This window comes from Cervus elaphus, chromosome 9, assembly GCF_910594005.1.
Source record: "Cervus elaphus chromosome 9, mCerEla1.1, whole genome shotgun sequence".
Taxonomy (NCBI): domain Eukaryota; kingdom Metazoa; phylum Chordata; class Mammalia; order Artiodactyla; family Cervidae; genus Cervus; species Cervus elaphus.
In genome coordinates this window covers 36,403,102-36,419,852 of record NC_057823.1, presented here as the reverse complement: position 1 = coordinate 36,419,852, position 16,751 = coordinate 36,403,102, and the positions used below count along the sequence as shown (strand labels likewise).

Genomic DNA, 16,751 nt, shown 5'->3' with positions numbered 1-16,751 from the left:
ACATAACCACACCTGTTTGTCTACTTTTGTGTATGGCTGCTTTTGTTCTACAGCGCAGAGTTGAGTAGTTGCAACGGAGACTCTCTGGCTAGCAGAGCCTAATTATTACTCTTTGGCCCTTTAAGAAAAGTTTGCCAACGCTTGATTCAGGAAATTGTGTATTTAATTACATTAAACCCAAGCAAATGTATGTCCCACCTGGGAATCTTCTCAGTATCATTTCCTTGAAATACAGCTTCAATCATGGAAGGCCCTTTTAGTACTTAAATAATTGTCAGCCATTCACATAATTATATTAAAAAATATTATAGAGAAGTAGCCAGTGAATATTGATGAATTTTTTTAAATGTATTGATATCTTTAAAATTAGATTTATAATAATATATAACACTAGCAAAGAGCTGTGAACAGAATGCTGGATTGAAAACCAGGACTAGAATTTAGGTTTTCTAATTCTGCCTTAGTCTAGCTATTTTGTATAGGCATAAGATACACATTTAGTCAAAGAGTCCTTAGCTGTAAATTATCTGAGTTCTCTTTTGGCTCAAGGTTTTGATAGTAATGTCATTTCTATATACCATTTTGATGTCATTAAAAGCTGCTTACTGATCTTGTTGATCCTTAAGCTAAATATTGGCTGTCTTGTTGTTAAGGCTAGTTCATGCAAAAGACTAACACTTTTAGTACAAGAAGAGAGATGTATTGAACCAAATTCAACATTTTATTAATGGATTATTTTGACATCATTTGACATTTTGTTAATGGGTTATTTTTATTTTAGGACATCTGAGTTCTTCTTCCATATATCCCATATGCAGTGCACCTTATTTATTGGCAACTTCATGCTCAGATGAGAAAGTAAGATTCTGGAGATGTAGAGTAACAGATGGAGAATCTGCCACATCGAAGAATGGAGAAACAGATCTTACATACATTTGGGAAGAATGGCCATTACTAATTGAAGATGGACTACAGAGCAATAGCAGTATAACTGTACCTGGTAGGCCTATAGAAGTCAGCTGTGCACACACAAATCGTTTAGCAGTAGCATATAAGCAGCCTATGTCTAATAGTAGATCTTCTCAGGACTTTGTGATGCATGTAAGTATTTTTGAATGTGAGTCTACAGGAGGTTCATGTTGGGTCCTTGAGCAGACAATTCATTTAGATGAGTTAAATACAGTGTTGGATTCTGGCATTAGTATTGATAGCAATTTAGTGGCCTATAATAAACAAGAGGTCTATTTATCTAGTAAAGAAAGTGTCACATCAAACACAAAGCATTTAGTTCACTTAGATTGGATGTCTAGAGAGGATGGTTCTCATATTCTGACTGTAGGAATTGGATCAAAACTTTTTATGTATGGACCCCTGTCTGGCAAAGTACAAGAACAGACTGGTAAGGAAAGCCTGGCGTTTCCTCTCTGGGAAAGTACTAAAGTTGTGCCCGTTTCTCAGTTTGTGCTGTTACGAAGTGTGGACTTGGTTTCTTCTGTAGAAGGCTCTCCGCCTTTTCCTGTTTCCTTATCTTGGGTCCGAGATGGCATCCTGGTGGTAGGCATGGATTGTGAAATGCATGTGTATTCCCAGTGGCAGCCATCTTCTAAACAAGAACCTGTTACAACAGATTCATATAATGGGAGCACTCCATCTATAACGAGTTTAATAAAACAGAGTAACTCATCAAGTTCTGGATTACATCCTCCAAAGAAAACTCTGACTCGATCCATGACCAGTCTTGCACAGAAGATCTGTGGGAAGAAAACTGCGCTTGATCCTTCTGTGGATATGGAAGATTCGGGTCTATTTGAAGCAGCTCATGTTCTTTCCCCAACTTTACCTCAGTACCATCCTTTGCAACTTCTGGAACTCATGGATCTTGGCAAAGTTCGGAGAGCAAAGGCCATCTTGTCACATCTTGTCAAGTGCATTGCCGGGGAAGTCGTGGCTCTGAATGAAACCGAATCTAATCATGAGCGCCGCCTTAGGTCTCTCACCATCAGTGCTAGTGGAAGTACTACTAGAGACCCCCAGGCATTCAACAAAAGTGAAAATACAGACTACACAGAAATTGATTCCGTCCCTCCACTTCCTTTATATGCCTTACTTGCAGCAGATGATGATAGCTGTTACTCATCCTTAGAGAAACCTAGTAATCAGAGTACCTTAAATAACTCAAACCAGTTGTCAAAAGAAAATTATGATGAGCTTTTTCAGATGCCAGCTTTAGTGACTGATCATCATGTGTTAGAGGCAGATGAAGAAAATACAGAGCCTGTGGTTATTGACCTTTCACAGTACAGTCCAACTTACTTTGGTCCTGAGCATGCTCAGGTGCTTTCTGGCCACTTACTTCATTCTAGTTTACCAGGACTCAGCCGGATGGAGCAGATGTCTTTGATGGCTTTAGCAGATACAATTGCAACTACCAGCACTGATATTGGAGAAAGCAGAGACCGAAGCCAAGGTAAAACTAAATTGGATACAGGATTAGAGGAAAAACTGATGATAGTATTTTTACTTATTTTTTCACAGAAAATAATCTTAAATAATTTTTGTAAAAATGATCACCATAAAGGTTTGTTACATCATCATCATTGCCTTCACAATAGTTTTAACTTGAATATATGTTCTTTATCCCATAAGTTACAGTACTCTGAGAAAGTGCACAGAGATTCATTATGCCAATTCATTTTTAGCTGTCTACTTAATAACAAAAATCCATTGATCCATTGCTTTTGAGTTTAGTGAAAGTTAACATTCTTAATAAATATCTTAGATACCCCAAAATAAAAAGTATTTTCTTTATTTCTCACATCATGGCAATTCACTATTAATTTGGGTTTTTGAATATTGAGGTTTTTAAAAACTAACATTAATGTATACTCCTTCCTAAAATAACAGACAGGCCTACTAAAATTAGGTCTTCCCCTCACTCAGCATTTTTTATTTTTAATTTCCTGAGTTATGAATAAAATTTATAAAATTCCCATCAGATTTCAAGTAAGATCTGAAATTAATAGTCTAGCCTTAAGTACCAGATATAGGTCAGTAGGATGCACCCTTTGAACTTTGCTTGAAAGGAAAATGTGGGGTAATTTTAAGAAAAAAGAATAACAATAATAAAAATTAAAACTTTAAGAAAAATTGTTGTGAATTACAATATTAAATATTACTAGTAGATATTATTTCTTGATCTGACTATTTTACAACTGTTTGTTTTTCTTCATGTAAAGTAAAAATCAGGTCCTGCTACCATGTAGCCATTTCTTCTAGTGTTAACAGTTACTGGATGGGGCATATGACTTGGATCAGTATGGAAAATATTGTACCATGTAGCACAGAGATTAAAGTTTTTTAAAATTCTGTCAGATTTTCATTTAAATATTCATGTCAGAGGAGATTATATTATTAAAAAAATATCACAGATCCTGAGTCAGTTGGTTCTCTTTATTAGTTTTTTAATTATTTAACTATACAGCTTTTCCTGTAATGTATAATTATATAGGAAAAAAGAAAGATAATATTTACATTGATCGCTTTTGTCAGTTTCACAATGTTTTACCCTGTGTTTGGTGCCATGACATGCCCTGCTTGCCAGAATTATTAACACTTACTTGTGTTTTGCTCTTGAGATAGGTTTTTATAGGTAATAATACTTTTTTTTTCTGTTTTATAGGTGGAGAAACTCTTGATGAATGTGGCTTAAAATTTCTTCTGGCTGTTCGACTTCATACTTTTCTTACAACTTCTCTTCCAGCTTATCGAGCTCAACTCCTTCTCCAAGGTGATTTGGTAGTAATCTAATAAAAGGAAGTAAGCCAAGTGGAAGAGAGGTTTAAAAACATTTAAGTTTTCTTTGTCTGGATATGATCATGACAAGTTTGATACATTCTGAATTTCCTTAATTTGTGTTAAAAACATTGACTTTCACCTCATCTTCTTTGCTTTAAAATACTGAAATTTTTTTTGTAGATTTAGTGAAGAAATGGATTTTGGACAATTGAATATTACATCGTATGTTTTCAAATGCATTATACATTATAGGCCATTTAGTATTGTTTCATTCTCTTTAATTTCTTTAAATTTTCTTTATTCTCCTTTTTGATTGACATCCATCTAAATTCATTTTCCCCCCAAATTTGAGATAATTTGAATAGAGAACTAATATATACTCAATTTTAATTGTTTTACAAAGAAAGAATACAGAACATAGAAAATAAAAATCTTTCTACTCCCAAAACTGCTATTAACATTAATATGTATTTCAGATATTAGTTTAATGACATTTCAAATACTTTTATATTATTAGTCAGGACTCCAAAGTAACAGAAATACTTTACTTGAGGTAACTTAAAACAAGGCATTTATTGACTCAGTACCCCCAGGTTTAAGGAATAGAGCCAGCTTCTCAGATTATTGGATCTAGAAGTTTAAGCAGTGTTGTTAGAACTCTACAGCTAACCTTTGCTCATTGGTCTCTGTCTCTTGTCTCTCTCTGCTTCCTCCTCCCTTTCATTTTGCATTTAGTCTTAGAAAAGAGAAGCTAAAATTCTAAGTCAGATATTTATTTATTTATGAGAAATTATTAAACTTGGTTGAGAGATATTAGGGAATCTAAAAATAATTTAGAATAACAGTCCATTCACAGTATAGATGTTTATTTGTTTTTTATTTACAGTTTCTTTATTTCCAAAGACTTGGGTATTGTGGGCAATTCAGATTCCTTGTCACTGTATATTACATTAAAAATTTGAGTTTATATGTTTGTATACGTCAAAGCCAAATCTTATAATTAATCATTTACTTTATTCAGTAATGCTAAACAAAATGTAATTTGAAGAGACAAAATAGAAACTGAATGATTAACACCACATGTGTGAGCCAATAAATAGATCGAGAGACTTGCTGATGTAAATGATACTTTATAAATATTAAAGTATCTTATTAATATAGTGATATGAGGTAATAAAAGTTATTATGTGCTAGGTGCTATCCCAAATGCTTCAACTATATTTTTTCTTCTAATCCTCACAAGAATGTAATGAGGTAGGTGCCATAGTTATTCACATCTTGTAAATAAGGAAGTTGAGGAATCAGGAGACTAAGTAACTTACCCATAGTTATATAGTTAGGATGGAGCTGGAATTTAATTCATGCATTTTTGACTCTAGAGTTTTTGCAGTCTTAAATTCTGTTCACCATCTGTACTGTCTCGATGCATTTTTAATTCCATGAAATTAAATCCACATGACACATATTGACCAAAGGAGATCAAACATACTAGAGAATAGAAAGATTCAGCACAGTGGCATTTGTCCATAAGCATTTTTTATCTTTTTTTAAAAATATATTTTAATTATAGACAATACATGCTCATTGTAGAAAATATTGATGTGATCAAGTTATTTGGAGAAGCAAGATAAAAAACCAACACATATTCCTTCCAACCTCAAACATTTAATAGTTATAACTTATAAGTCTTACATATAAACTTTTAGGCATTTCTGTTGCAAATATGAGCATTTGTTTCTGATTATAATTATATAGTCATATTTCTTATAAACATTATTTTTTATATTTCTTCAGGCCTCTCTACTAGTCATTTTGCCTGGGCATTTCATTCCGTAGCAGAAGAAGAACTACTGAACATGTTGCCAGTGATGCAAAAAGACGATCCCACGTGGTCTGAACTTAGAGCTATGGGTGTGGGGTGGTGGGTCCGGAATACCCGCATCTTACGCAAGTGCATAGAAAAGGTGAGTGTTTTATTTTGGTGTAAAAATGAAATAATATGTATTGCATGTTTATTGAAATGATATTCCATATTTACTCTCCTGTTACTCTTTAAGCAGTAAAATCCTTTTAAGTCTTTATATTTCAGGATAGCATGTTAATGTAATTTTTTAAAATTTATATTCTCATTCTTAAATTGCTAGTTGATATATTTATTTAGTAGTATATATCTGTCTTTTACAAATAGTATAAATGCATATTTAGGAAAATAAAGCCAAAAAAAAAAAAAAAGGAAAATAAAGCCGTACTCAAGAGCTTGTCATGGAAAGCATAGTCCTGTTTCCACCTCTTTGTGACCTTGATTACTTTTGTAATTATGAGATAAATAAATTTACATATAAATATACATGTGTTCATTCACATATTTTTTAAATTTATTGGACATTTAAGTAGAGAATGTATGACAGTTTATATATAAAGGAAAGTATTTGTTTACTTAAAAACTGTTTCTGTGAAATTTTGACCAATACTTTGTAATTACAGGTAGCCAAAGCAGCCTTTTATAAAAAGAATGATCCTTTAGATGCTGCCATTTTTTACCTAGCAATGAAAAAGAAAGCTGTGATTTGGGGATTATATAGGTAGGTGAAAAAACTGCTTCAAAATGGAAAACTTTCCATAAAGAATATGAAGTAAAGATTTATTGTGCTTGTTAGTCTGGTTCATGTAGATTGTTAGTTATTTTTGGGTTTAGCAGACTTCATGTGAAAGAAGCCCAGGTGTCTACCAGAGCAAAAGAATGTTGGTGAGGTTACATTCAGGTTTTTTTCAGTTTATCAGTCCATAAAAACAGCTTTTTGCTTATTTTAATAACATCTTATGATGCTCTGGTAGGACAAAGAACTAAACCAGAAACTTCTATCTAGAATGGGGAAGAAGATGAATTGGTGGAGTTTTGAAAATGCATCTACCCTCTGCCCTGTCAGGAGCTCTTGGCCCAGACTTAACCTTCCAAACCACTCTTTTCCTAAGGGCCCTGACCCCATTCTTGAGCTAGGGTCATTTAGAATTTTTCTCATTAACTTGTCCTCAGCTAGGCTTGGTGAATGTGATGGCCATAAATAGTTCACTCTTTGTTTGGGATTCAGTCTAGGTATATCCATATGAACAGTAACCTTTGGTGAAAATCGTGGTATCAGTCAGTTGTCTCAGAGACTAGATTTTAGCCTCTTAGAAGTTTTACTTCAGGACAGATTCCTTGGTGATGATTTTTATCATCAAAGTCATTCTCAGCTGGGCAGTAGCGGGTACATACAGGCAATTGATTAAATGGTACAGTAGCACAGAATTTAATATAAATTATATATTTTGTATAGATTTCAAAATAATTTCTCAAACTGCTGCTAATGCAGTTTTCTTTGTAATTGAAAAGAATTTTTTTTCAGTAATCTCTGGAATTTATGTGAAAAAGTAAATGTTTACCATAAATGTTCTTTTTGCTCAGAAAAGAAACAGATGTGTAGTAATTTATGAACTGGTAATTGTTTCTTTTGAGTTTTAACTTCTAAGTGGCTAACTTCATAAAGTTGGTTCTGATATAGAAACTTTATGTTCCAAAATTTTCATACTTTATTTTTTTTATAGATCCCAAAAAGACTCCAAGATGACACAGTTTTTTGGACACAATTTTGAGGATGAGAGATGGCGTAAAGCAGCTTTAAAGAATGCTTTTTCTTTGTTAGGAAAACAACGATTTGAACATTCAGCAGCATTTTTTCTATTAGCTGGTTGCCTCAGAGATGCAATTGAGGTATGAGTGATTTTTAAAAAAAAATGTCATTGTCATCCTTTTAAGCTCTTTATGGTTTAAATTTTTTTTTTTTAATTTCAACTTAAGTATAATGGAACTAACAAAGGCTTAATGCATAAAGTAACTAGTAATACTTAATAGTGACTTTAAAATTTTGTCATTTAGCTTGAATGATATTTATACAGAATTAAAATTAACCAGGTTGTGTTGGTTGAGATAGGGAATTGATCTGCCTCCTAAGAATATTTATGAACAGGTTAAAAAAGAAAAAATTTGTCCTATCATTTTTAACATGTGTGTGTGTACTGAGTTGCTTAAGTCATGTGTGAATGTATGGACTGAAACCCACCAAGCTCCTCTGTCCATGGGATTCTCCAGGCAAGAACACTGGAATGGGTTGCCATGCCCTTCTCCAGGAGATCTTCCCCACCCAGAGATCAAACATGAGTCTCCTGCATTGCAGGCGGATTCTTTACTGCTGAAGCTACTGGGGAAGCCTCATCATTTTCAATATATTTGGACCTATATTTGGCTCTGTGTTAGCTGATGAACCTTAGCAAATTTTTAATTGATTACGCCTTAGTAAACCTTATAAAAAGTTATAAATATTTTAAATATAACATTTCTATCTCAAATTGCCCTTTTGCTCAGAGTTTCATACAAATGATTCAAAAAAGCTTTTTGATTTGGAAACATTAGTCTGCTGAGGTGGATGGGAAAGAGTGAAAACTCAAGGATAAAATATGTCATTTAAATTGATGTAATTAAGAATTATTCAGTATTTTTCCATCAGACTCTTTTTGCAAATATATACGTAGTACTACCTAAACCACCACCACCACTTAGTACTACCAGTTAAATTAGCATAAGTGTTGTCGGGTGGATTTGCTAAAGTAAGCGGCATGTTTTACTTATTATCCCTGTTCACTAATTTCAGGTATTATTGAAGCTTTATGTTCATGTAGTTATTAATGAGTCAGTTTGAGTCTTTTACCTTAAAAGATAGCCTTATTTATAAACAGTATTTCTTCTTTTTGAAGGTATGTCTTGAGAAACTGAATGACATTCAGTTGGCTCTTGTAATAGCAAGACTCTATGAGTCTGAATTTGATACATCTGCAACATATAAATCTATTTTACGTAAAAAAATTTTGGGAATTGATTCTCCTGTCAGTGAACTCAATTTGTTGAATATAAATATGCATTATGATCCTTTCCTTCGAAGTATGGCATATTGGATTTTAGAAGATTATGGTAGTGCTCTGGAGACATTAATAAAGCAACCTGTCACAAAGGATGATGGTAAGCTACAGTTCTAACATCTTAATTATTAAGAGTTTCCCAGGTTCAGAACACACTGTTGGATGCTAAGGATAATACAAAGCAAATTGAAGACATAAATGGTCTAAGACTTTATGGTTTAGTTGGGGACACAGAGTTACGTATACAGTTTATTACCCACCTCCTGCCCTCCCAGAAAGTTAAATCCTTTGAAAGCCAAGGGCTTTGGATTTTCTGTTTTTATGAAATCAGTGTATTGAACATAGATGTTATCAACATTGAATATAAATGTTTGAAGAAAATAGTGACATACAGTGAAAGAAAAGTGGTTGGATTTGGACTATAATTTTAATGTTGACTAGATAGGACTGAATTGGAGATGGAATTTAAAGGGATTGAGAGTCAAATTTAACTCCTGGATTTTTAGTTTGAGCAGTGGGTAAATGATAGTGGGAAGGCTAGGAGCAGATCTTAGGGAGTGTTGCTTTACATAGAAAAGGCTTCTCAGTTTTTAGGCCAAGGGCACAGTAAATAAAAAGGCCTTGAGGCAAGATTATTTACGTTTAAGTGGCAATATAATATAGGCCTTTGGATATAATGTTCTAGATTCACAGGTTGGAGTTGGGACTAGAAATAGAGATGTGCAGGTTATCACATATAGGTAGTATTTAAAGCCATGGGGCTGTAGGTGTTCAACCAGGGACTGTAGATAGAGAAGAAGTCAAGTACTGAACTCTTGGACACTCAGCATTTCAAAGCAGAGAAGGTGAGGAAGATCTAGCAAAGCAGACTGACTGAGAAGTTGTATCCAGGAAAGGAGGGGGAAAAGAACTATGTTTTAAAATATCTCACATTATTGCTTGAAGAGATGTGAAATCAGCAAACCTTTGTTTTCCTACTGTGTTAGAACACTTTCATTACAAATGTGTTCTTGTCTATTCAATGCTATGTATTAGTGTGGCCTTCTAAATTTTTCTCATAAGACCAGGTAGATACTGGTATCATGATAGAGAAAAAGGGCCACACACACAACTCCTGAAGAATTTTTCTTGGCTCATGAAATGAATTTACTTCCAGATCAAGTCATGATGTCAGCCTGCAATCCTGCAGTTTTTAATTTCTACAATTACCTAAGAACACATCCTCTTTTGCTGAGACGTCATTTTGGATCATCTGATGCATTTTCCACACACATGAGTTTAACAGGAAAAAGTGGACTAGCAGGAACAATTAATTTAAGTGAAAGAAGATTATTTTTTACTACTGCCAGTGCTCATTTAAAAGCTGGCTGCCCTATGCTGGCTTTGGAGGTGTTATCAAAGATGCCAAAAGTCATCAAGAAAACAAAACCTTTTTGTAGAATGTCTAGTTTTTTGGATACTAGTAAAGACTGTTCTCCTTCTTCTCCATTAAAATTGGATGCAAGGGAAGATAAGTCTTCAGCAATTGATTGGTCACAGTCACTAATGAATGGTTTTGGATCTTCTTCAGAGGGTTCCTCAGAAAAGCAATCAAACTCCACTCTTTCTTTTGACTGGAGCCAACCAAGTATTGTATTTCAGGATGACTCTTTAGAATTAAAGTGGGACAGTGATAACGATGAAGAAAATGAGGATGTCCCACTTTCAATGAAAGAACTAAAACCTTCAGAGGGAAAAATTGAGAAAAAACTGGATGAAACAAGTTCTAATTACACAGAATCTCTCAGCGCAGTAGATGAAAATGACGTTTTAAATCCATCAGAAGATGTAATTGCAGTTCAGTTAAAATTTAGAGCCTGTTTAAAGATTCTCACAGTAGAACTTCGTACTTTATCTACTGGCTATGAAATAGATGGTGGAAAACTGCGATATCAGCTATACCACTGGCTTGAAAAAGAGGTGATAGCCCTTCAGAGAACTTGTGACTATTGTTCAGATCCTGAGGAAGTGCAGTCTGCATTTGGTGAAAATGGAGATGCAGCTGAACTAAACGAGGATCCTGAAGATTTGCTTCAGCAAACAAAAGTGAAACAACTGAGAGAAAATTTTCAGGAAAAAAGACAGTGGCTTTTGAAATATCAGTCTCTCTTGAGGATGTTTCTTAGTTACTGCATACTTCATGGATCCCATGGTGGGGGTCTTGCATCTGTGAGAATGGAATTGATTTTGCTTTTACAAGAATCTCAGCAGGTATGTAACTTAAATGATAACCAGTCAAGATAGTACTTTTATGAAAAACAGTTTTTGAGATTGCTTTTTTTAGTTTTTAAATATTCAAATTGTTGATTTTCTTAATTATGGTTACTTTAAGGAATGCTACTTTTCTGTGGCACTTCATATTGTGAATTTCTAGAGTTGTATTGTGGCTTAAGAACAGTTTCATGTCAGACCCTAAGGTCTGCTTAGTTCATATTAAACAGTCTTATATGAAGGCTTTGTGAGGTGATAATAAGAGAGTATTGTCCCATTATTATTCATTATAATCAGTGGAAGGTTGACCACCTCAGGTCCCTTCTAGCTCTGTAAGAGTTTCTGTTTTGCTTTTAATTTTTAATCGTTCTGAAGTTTTTCAAAGAGACCCCTGACTTACTTAAGTAATGGATCATAACTGTAAATAGTTGATCAACCTTTTTTCCGTTTGTTTTTAAGGAAACAGCAGAACCAATATTTCCTAGCCCTCTTTCAGAGCAGACCTCAGTACCTCTCCTCTTTGCTCGTACAGCCAGTGCCAAAACAGTTGTTGCCAATCCACTGTTGCACCTTAGTAATCTAACGCATGATATTCTACATGCCATAATTAACTTTGATTCGCCACCCCATCCTGATATCCAGAGCAATGAAGTAAGTATGTTTGGTTTCAAATGTTTAATTAACCTATATACTATCATAAAGCTAAGAGGTAAGTGTTAAGGCTTTTTATAAATGATTTTAAACATCATCCTATGCTTAGTGATTGTTACGTAGCCGAGTTTGTATTGATTTTGATCAAAGAAAACTTGACTGTAGGTCAGGCTTATTTTACCTGTATTATTTACCCAAAGGGTACTTCATTTTTTAACATTTATTTTATCTTATTTAACCATTTCATTTAGGTAAGAATAATTGTATGTATGTGTGCTTTTATGAGTAACTCTTTAGTGTACAGTTAGCCAAAAAAAAAAAAAAAAAAACACTGATTGTTTTTTAGAGACGGAAACAATATTATATTAAAGAACTAGTATGTAAGTATCTCTTTTTTTTTTTTTCTCATAGTCTGTCATCTGATTCTCTCCTACCTCACAAGCTGTGATATCATTCTGTTTCCATTTTCTTCTTGTTTAATGGTAGCCTCTCTTACAGTTTTACCCTCCTGGATAACCTAACCCTTATAAATTAATTTTGCCACTTTATTTCTTGTACTGCCCAGTAGAATAAATGCCCACATCGCATATTATAGAATTAGGAATTTAATTTTCTTCAGATTATGCTAATTTTAAGCAAATTTCATTCCATCTTTAACTTTAATAATAAACATATCCCTGATGTATCACCTTCTGCTGCTTAAAAACCACCCTGAAACATTAGTATTAATAGCTAAAAATATCTGTGATTTATTTTGCTCATGATTCTATGGGTTGGCTCATCAGTTCTTCTAGTTTGGGCTAGCTGGATTGATAGCTGGATACCTCATTTGTCTTTGGTCAGCAAGCAGGTTGGCTGGATTCTGGATGACCTAAGATGGCCTTATTTACTTTCTGGTGGTTGGTGGGCCATCTGCAAGACTGTCAGGAGATGTTAGGATGACCAGAGACTCTGAGATGTATCTCAGCTGCCAGTAGGCATACTTAGAGTATTAGGCTGTGTTCTCTAAAGAAATAGAATCGAAAGGGGGTGTGAGTGTGTGTTTTATAGAAAGAGGCTTATTTTAAGCAATTTACTCACTTCATTATGGAAGGTGAGAAGTCTCAAGATCTTCTGTGGGCATGCTGGAGACCCAGGAGAACAGATCATGTAGTTCCAGTCTGAGCCAAAGGCCTGAGAGCCAGGGTAACTGACGGGATAAGTTCCAGTCCAAATGCCAGCAAGCCCAAGATGCAAGAAGAGCCGTTGTTTCAGTTCTTGTCTGAAAGTAGGAGAAGACCACCAGTGTCCCAGCTCAGTGCAGCCAAGCAGAAGTTCCCTCATACTCAGCCTTTTTGTTCTATTCCGGTACTTCAATTGATTGGGTAAGGACCATTCATAGCCTACCAATTCAAATGTTAATCTCATCCAAAATCACCCTAACAGACAAACCTAGAATAACATTTGACCTAATGTCTAAGCACCCCTTGGCCCAGTCAGATGGACACATAAAGTTAACCATTTCACCTGGGTTATTTCATATAGTGGTTTCAGGGATTTAAAGAGCCAGAGTAGAATTTGCAAGGCTTTTAGAGAACTAGGTTAAGAAATAACACATCACTTTTGCTGTGTCCTCTTGCATAAACCAAGTCACAAAGTAAGCCCAAACTCATTAAGTGGAGAGATAGACTCTGCCTTTTGGTTAGAGAAGTTAGAAAATATTATCATTTTTGCAGTCTCCCATATTTGGTCTTTGCTGTCTTTGTTTATATGATGCTGTCCTTGACTTTAATTCATGTCACATGTCTATTGATAATTGAAGGAAAAATAGCAGTTAGATTTTAATCTGCAAAAGAGAGTATCATACTTCATAATTAGATCAGGAACCTGGTTTTCTGAATACTCTAGTGTATTTCTTACCTAGATTAAGCTTCTCCTTCATCCTCAGATCTACTTCTGTTACTTCTCATGTCATGCCATGTTTAGAGCGCTGTCTTTCTTTATACAAGCATTTTCCTTCAGTTGCTGTCTTTCATACCTTTTTCTTTCTCAAAAATTTCACTCTCTTCAAATTGTTTTCTGTAGTAACTTGAATAGTTCATAAATGAACTGTCATTATCAGGCAGGGCTTTACGTTTTGGTTGAGGAGGGAACAGGTTGAGTCTTGGAGGGCTTGCTTTTAACGCATGCATGGCCCACTGCTCTGCCGAATAGCTAACATCTGTTCTTGTTTGCCCTTAAAATAGAAATTAGGTAGCAGTTGTGTATTTTATAATTTCTGCCAGAGGCCTCAGGTTTTATTTGTGTCTGTGTGTGTATTTGTAGCGTGATGTCTCCAGACAGAAATGAGTATTAAGGAAAAAAAGGAAATAGTTTATTAGGGCAAAATAGTTTTTCATCTTTTTTTAAAATGCTGATTATATTAGGCCTTGAAAAAGGTTCAGTTTTTAAAAGTTGTAAGTTAATTTTGTGTTTTTTTCCCCCAGGTGTATGTAATGCATACTTTAGCAGCCTCACTTTCTGCTTGTATCTATCAGTGCCTTTGTGGTGGTCACAATTACAGGTAAGCATCTTCTTGTGAAATTTAAGAGTGTTTGTAGTGACTGCTGGGGTTTGAGAACTTGTGTGCTCTTGCTTTAGGAACACGTACACAGCAGTCCACTTTAGCTAAAGCAAAAAGCATATGGGAAATGTTGAGTCATTTTTTATCATCTTTGCAATTTTAGCATTTGTCTTTATGGCAAATGCATCTCAAGTTAAACTCTTCACAATTAGCTTATTTAACTGCCTTTTATTGATCACTGCCTAATGCTAGACATTGTGATATCACTGGAACAAGGACTCCTCCTTTAAGGTCACGCCAGTTAGACACAGACATATAAACTGATAAGTGGTGTGTAATACGACATCATGCTTAAATGATACATCCTCTAAGATGATAGACAGTAAAATGCTCAGGGAGCACAGAGGAGGGAGTGACTGGCTGGGAACTGAGAAAAATTTTACACTGTCCTTGATGTTTATGATTTTCTTCTTTATGTCCTAAGGTTTCACTGTAATTTTTCTAGGCTTTTGAAACATGTTTGACACTGTGGGGTTATATCTTTTTTTCTTTGCAATTCTCTTATTCTATTTCTTCAAGTATTTTATCTTCTCTCTTCTCTTTCCTTTTATGAGACAGATATTGGAACTTGTAGATCCCTTCTTTTTCTTTTAGTTTTCCTTTTAAATGATCTATTTATTTATTTTATTTTTGCTTCATTTCAGAAGAAATCCTAGCTTCAGTTTCCAGACACTAATTCATTCTTCCATGTTTTTCTTTTTTTTTTTTAATTTTATTAATTTATTTTTGGCTGCTCTGCATCTTCATGGCTTCATGTGGGCTTTCTCTACTCATGGCGAGCGGGGGCTATTGTCGTGGGGGGTGGGCTGCTCACTGCAATAGGTTCTCTTGGGGCTCTAGGGCCCTCGGGCTTAGGTGTCCCGTGGCATGTGGGATCATCCCAGGCCAAGGATTGAACCCATGTCCCTGGCACTAGCAGGCAGATAAACCACTGGACCACCAGGGAAGTCCTTCTTCCATGTTTTTCATTAGACTCCTGCTATCTGGTGCATATACCTGATATAGCCTACCCTGACGTTGGGTACACTAGCCATTAAATATCAAATTGAACCTAAACTGACTTTGTTTTCAACTTTGTTATTGATATATATAAATTATATACCTTTGTGATATATAAGCTTCCTATTTGTGGTCAATAATAGTTTTCTCATTTGTATGTATTTTATGACTTTCAGTAAATATATTTAAAAGCTATCATATCTATTTTAATTTAGAAAATTTAAAGGACACTTTGTTTTATTATAGTACTAGAATATACAGTATAGTACTTAAGATATAAAGCAGTATAACTAATACACAAAAGTTTGTATTTAAGTTACTCTAAATGTTAGATCTCAAACATAGAAATAAATGTGAAATTCATTTTAGGTCATTCTTTGTTGTTATTATTGTTTTATTGCAATTGGAGGTCACTATAGATAGTTATTATTTAAATTTTTTTTTCCTCTCAGTTCATTTCAAACAAATCAGTTTACTGGGATGGTGTATCAGACAGTACTGCTTCCCCATCGACATTCCTTGAAAACAGGAAGCTTAGATGAAGCCATAACTCCCAATACATCACCAGCTCAATGGCCAGGTATAAAAAGTTATATGTATACATATATATACACACAAGTTTTTTCTTAGCTTTATTGAACTTAATCAGCTGAGGAAAAAGTAGGTTTGGTTTGGTTTTGCTGTGTGATAATCATTGTTAAGTATTGTTAGAATTGATTCCAATTCATTATTCATCATTTACTATAAATTATCCAGTTATATAACATTAGTTTTTCCTTTATAATAATACTAAAATAACAAATACAAATGTTTTGTCATATCATTTTTTTATACTTTTGCTTTTGTTGTAATAGAAAAACATTGTTATGTTATTTCCAGTGTCTATATAAATTGAACAGATAGCTCAACACTTATGCATTAACTGCAGTAACCTCTAGTGGTCTATGAAACTGTGGAAGAAAATATTTTTATCCTGATGCTATAACATTTTTTCAAAAATTAGGAACTGTAGTTAATTTTTTATTTATTAAATTTATTGTCAGTGGTAGCTAATGGTAACTATATTTGTTCTTTCTCCTAGGAATAACTTCTCTAGTTCAACTTTTGAATTCTTCTGGGGAGGAAGCCCAGTCAGGACTTACGATCTTGCTTTGTGAGATTCTCACAGCAGTGTATCTTAGTCTTTTCATTCATGGCTTGGCAACACATTCTAGTAATGAACTATTTCGGATTGTGGCCCACCCTCTAAATGAAAAAATGTGGTCTGCTGTATTTGGTGGAGGTGCGCGTGTTCCCAGCAAAGAACAAGCACACTCAAAAGCTTTACCTGGTTAGTTTTTAATCTGTTTTATTTTATTTTTGAAGGCTACCACTTTATTCATCTGAATGATAACTTTGTTAAATGTAATTACATGTTAATTTATTCACAGAAAGTTATGTTATAGACCATTTTCTTAGAGCGTGAATAAATAGTTTTATGGAAAACATACAGTATGAAGTT

The 16,751-nt window shown here is 34.3% G+C and overlaps 1 protein-coding gene across 3 annotated transcripts in view; it reads left to right on the top strand.

Moving 5' to 3' along the window:
- The window catches only part of DMXL1 (Dmx like 1), a 123,940-nt gene that overhangs the window by 49,085 nt on the left and 58,104 nt on the right, over positions 1-16,751 (top strand). For all 3 annotated transcript variants that reach the window (XM_043912302.1, XM_043912301.1, XM_043912303.1), the window contains exons 18-28: positions 782-2,467; positions 3,680-3,787; positions 5,590-5,759; positions 6,280-6,377; positions 7,381-7,546; positions 8,587-8,848; positions 9,905-10,998; positions 11,458-11,649; positions 14,115-14,191; positions 15,703-15,830; positions 16,332-16,580. In XM_043912302.1, coding sequence (XP_043768237.1) covers positions 782-2,467; positions 3,680-3,787; positions 5,590-5,759; positions 6,280-6,377; positions 7,381-7,546; positions 8,587-8,848; positions 9,905-10,998; positions 11,458-11,649; positions 14,115-14,191; positions 15,703-15,830; positions 16,332-16,580 — 4,230 coding nt within the window. The remainder of the gene's footprint in view (positions 1-781; positions 2,468-3,679; positions 3,788-5,589; positions 5,760-6,279; positions 6,378-7,380; positions 7,547-8,586; positions 8,849-9,904; positions 10,999-11,457; positions 11,650-14,114; positions 14,192-15,702; positions 15,831-16,331; positions 16,581-16,751) is intronic.